Here is a 3,391-nt window from a genome sequence, read left to right on the forward strand (position 1 = left end):
GTGCAGGTGTCAGATTACATACCACTGGCTTGTTACTGAAAGTCATTACAGAACTTGCCAAGTGCAAGGCTTCTGCCCTGCCACCCCATAGCATCAAAGCAGCAAAAGATTCATTGCCTCAGACTCCATCTCTGCTGCCTCAAGGGATGGGGTGTGGAGGTGATGGTCCATAGCCTTGGGGAATATTGACTTGCTTTTGGCAGAGAGGGCATTTTGTGGAGATGGGCTGGAAATACCCCTGACATCTGTCCTAGCAGACTGTCAGGCAGCTCTCTGACTTGTTCTTTCCTTCTAGGTCTGGTGAAGGCAATCAACACTGCTGTTGACCTGATTGTGGCTCACTTTGGAACCAGCAGGGATCCAGGGGTGAAGGTGTGTCTTGCATTCACCATTCTGAGTGACATGGAGAGTATGGAGAAAGATTGCCTCCCCATTCTCTTCCAGTCAAAAACTACAGGGTATCTAACAAAGCCAGTGGTACCAAGAACAAACCAAACAATGGCAATGGCACATCATACAGCAGAGAGTAAACCTGTGACAAATCCTGCTGCATGGTCCTGGGAGTGCTGAAAGAGTATGTGCATTTAAAGGAAGATCAGAAAAACACAGGGGCAGGAAATTCACTGAGGTTTACAGAACACGTAGGAATAATGTCCAGCTTAGGTAGTCTCAAAGTTGAAAGTGGTTGTAGGCTGTGAGAGTATTAAGGGCGGGTATTATATATGTTTGCTCTGGTTTAACTCTTTATGATGTACTTACTATGACTCTTCATAAGAAAGAAAACCAGACCAGCTGGACTTCTGGTCTGATGCAGTGCACCAGCTTTTTTTTCTCACACAGTGGAGAGTCGTGTCTCCCTCCTCCACATGTCCTGTGAGTGTGTCTTGGCGCTGATGCCACAGCACAGCGTAGTGTCCCTCATCCCTCAGTGTCTCACAAGGCTCAATAATGATAAAAAAGTGCATCAGTCATTGTCCATCTGGGGAAAGTGGTCATCCCCTGTAGCCCTTACCATGAACCTGTTAGCTTGGAAGTGCATCTGTGGGGCTGTGATGTACACTCCCATCATTTCCCATTTCTGGAATAACACAGAAGTGCATCTAGGTTGTCCTGGGGCTGACTGTCTTTGGCGTGATCTCCCTCATCTCCCATTTCTGGAACAACACAGAAGCAGAGCAACTTTTCTTCTGTTTGTACCAAGCAGTGTTTGCAATCCTGTGACACGCTGCATGTTTGTGATCCTGAATGCTCTGCTCTAGTCAGGGGACTCTGGGGCAGCAATGTGACACTATTTGGACATGACAGCTGCCCTGGAATGCTGTCCCCAAGGAGAAACCTGACTGGGACAGGTTCCAAGCCTATTCAATCTTATCTCAGAGCCTAAAGTAATTTTCCCCTAATTACAACTGCTTCTGATACAGAGATTGCTGTGGAACATAACTGGAGCTGTTGAGATTCCCACAGCTTTTTAAGACCACACTGTGAATTTCCTATTCTTGCAGTGTTGGTTTATAGAATAATTGCAACATTCCCCCATTACTTTACTTACCAGGCAACCTCTGGTTTTGACCTGGGGTTTCACTGTGCATCAGTGTGCCAGGGTCTGAGCATTCACCTGTCAAAAGGCAGCACTTGTCCCTACTGATACCATGCTCAATGGATGTGACAGGATTATTCCTGACCCAGAAGTTCAGTTTCAGTTCAGGGCTTTTGTGGACCAGTGCCAAGTGGTCAGCATAATTCCAGCTCAGCTAGTAAAATCTGTGCCTGAATACCATTGCCTGACCCATTTGGACAGAACCCTTGGCAGCTCAAAGACTGTATGCAGCAGAATATGTCTCTGCTCTGCTGGTGCTGGGCTCTTACCTGCTTCCTTACCTCAACGTGAGCTCTCTCTGTCCATTTTGTCCTCATCCTGTTTATTTATAGTAATCCCTAGGAATTATAGCTTGACATGTCACTGAGTTAAGCGTTTCTTAACCCCTCAATGCTGGTAGTTCCTATGTGTCTTGCTGCATCCTGCTCCAAAAATAGCAACAATGAAATAAATCTACAGCAGCAGAAAAATCTCTGCTCTTTTCTTCCCTCAGCCTTGTTATACCTGTAGTCAGAATCAGGCAACCCTTCTAATTGGGATATCTTCTTCCCAAGTTAGGATATTCTCTTCCTGAGCTGTTGCCTCTTCCCAGGCTGGGGAAGACCTTGCAGGTAGTAATCCAGAACTGGTGTATGTGGCATAAGGGGTGAAGGGGAAGACCCTCTCTGTTCCAGGAGCTGCTGAGCATCATCATAGTCCAGATGTTCCTTGCTAGGTGTCTGTAGTAGGCAAGCAGGGCTGAACTGTTTGTACGTGTCTGTACCTTGAGAGCAGTTACTAACAGTCTCCCTGTTGCCTGTTGTCCATTAGGCTAAACTTGGGAACAGCTCTGTAAGTCCCAATGTGGGGCATCTCATCCTGAAATACCTGTGCCCTGCTGTCCGAGACATTCTGAGTGATGGGCTCAAGGCTTATGTGCTGGACATGATCATCGGCCAGAGAAGGAACATCCCCTGGAGCGTAGTGGAGGCATCCACCCAACTAGGTATGGACATTGTGCAGCAGTGCCTGCAGCTCTGCAGCACTCTCCTGTTGTGGCTGGGAGGTGCTGGGGAAGGTTGGCTGTGTGAATGGGAGTGCAGACTAATACCCATTTCCTGCATGCAGCAGGGTGTGGGGTGACGTCCTCTTGCAAGATTGGAGAGACATTGCTCTGTTCTATCCAAATACTTATTGTCATTTGCCCTGAAATTTCCAAATTCTCCTATAACAGGCCAAATCAATGTAAAAAAAGAAAAAAAACCAAAATGAATGCCACACTGATTTCTGCATCGCAAAGAGCTTATATCTGGGGCTGGGTGGCCTCATAGCCTGATAATGGCAAATCTCCAGCTCTGGCATTACATCTGTGGTTGCACACACTCCAAATTATAAGCACCCACCACAATATTCTGTTTCCAGTCTGATTTTGAGCCAAGGGCTGTGGGAGGCAGGTCCTTGAGTTACTGAAACTCTCCCCAAGTTTTGGAGTGATGGTCTGGGACAGACCACCATCCATCTCCCTTGCAGAGTCTAACTGTTGGGATGGAGTGAGCCCTCATTAGTGTTTGGTGGAGAGGCAATGCACGTACAGACATGGACAACCAGACAACGTCTGTCTCACCTTGATGCTTCTTCTCATGGTGCCATTTTGGTTTTGCTGACCACAGCTAATTTCAGCAATTTGCTTCTCTCCATAGGTCCCTCTACCAAGTTGCTACACAGCCTCTATAGCAAGATCAGCCAGTACACAGAACTCACCAACCACACCATGAGGTTCAATGCATTCATCTTCGGCCTCCTCAAGTAAGCAGG

At 47.2% G+C, this 3,391-nt stretch overlaps 1 protein-coding gene across 1 annotated transcript in view; it reads left to right on the forward strand.

The window, feature by feature from the left end:
• RUSC2 (RUN and SH3 domain containing 2) overlaps positions 1-3,391 on the forward strand; it is a 15,607-nt gene that overhangs the window by 7,591 nt on the left and 4,625 nt on the right. The window contains 3 exon segments of the mRNA XM_009076522.1: positions 296-372; positions 2,408-2,582; positions 3,277-3,382. Of these exon segments, the coding sequence (XP_009074770.1) occupies positions 296-372; positions 2,408-2,582; positions 3,277-3,382 (358 nt within the window).

This window comes from Acanthisitta chloris, unplaced genomic scaffold (genome assembly GCF_000695815.1).
Source record: "Acanthisitta chloris isolate BGI_N310 unplaced genomic scaffold, ASM69581v1 scaffold5396, whole genome shotgun sequence".
NCBI classification, from domain to species: Eukaryota; Metazoa; Chordata; class Aves; order Passeriformes; family Acanthisittidae; genus Acanthisitta; species Acanthisitta chloris.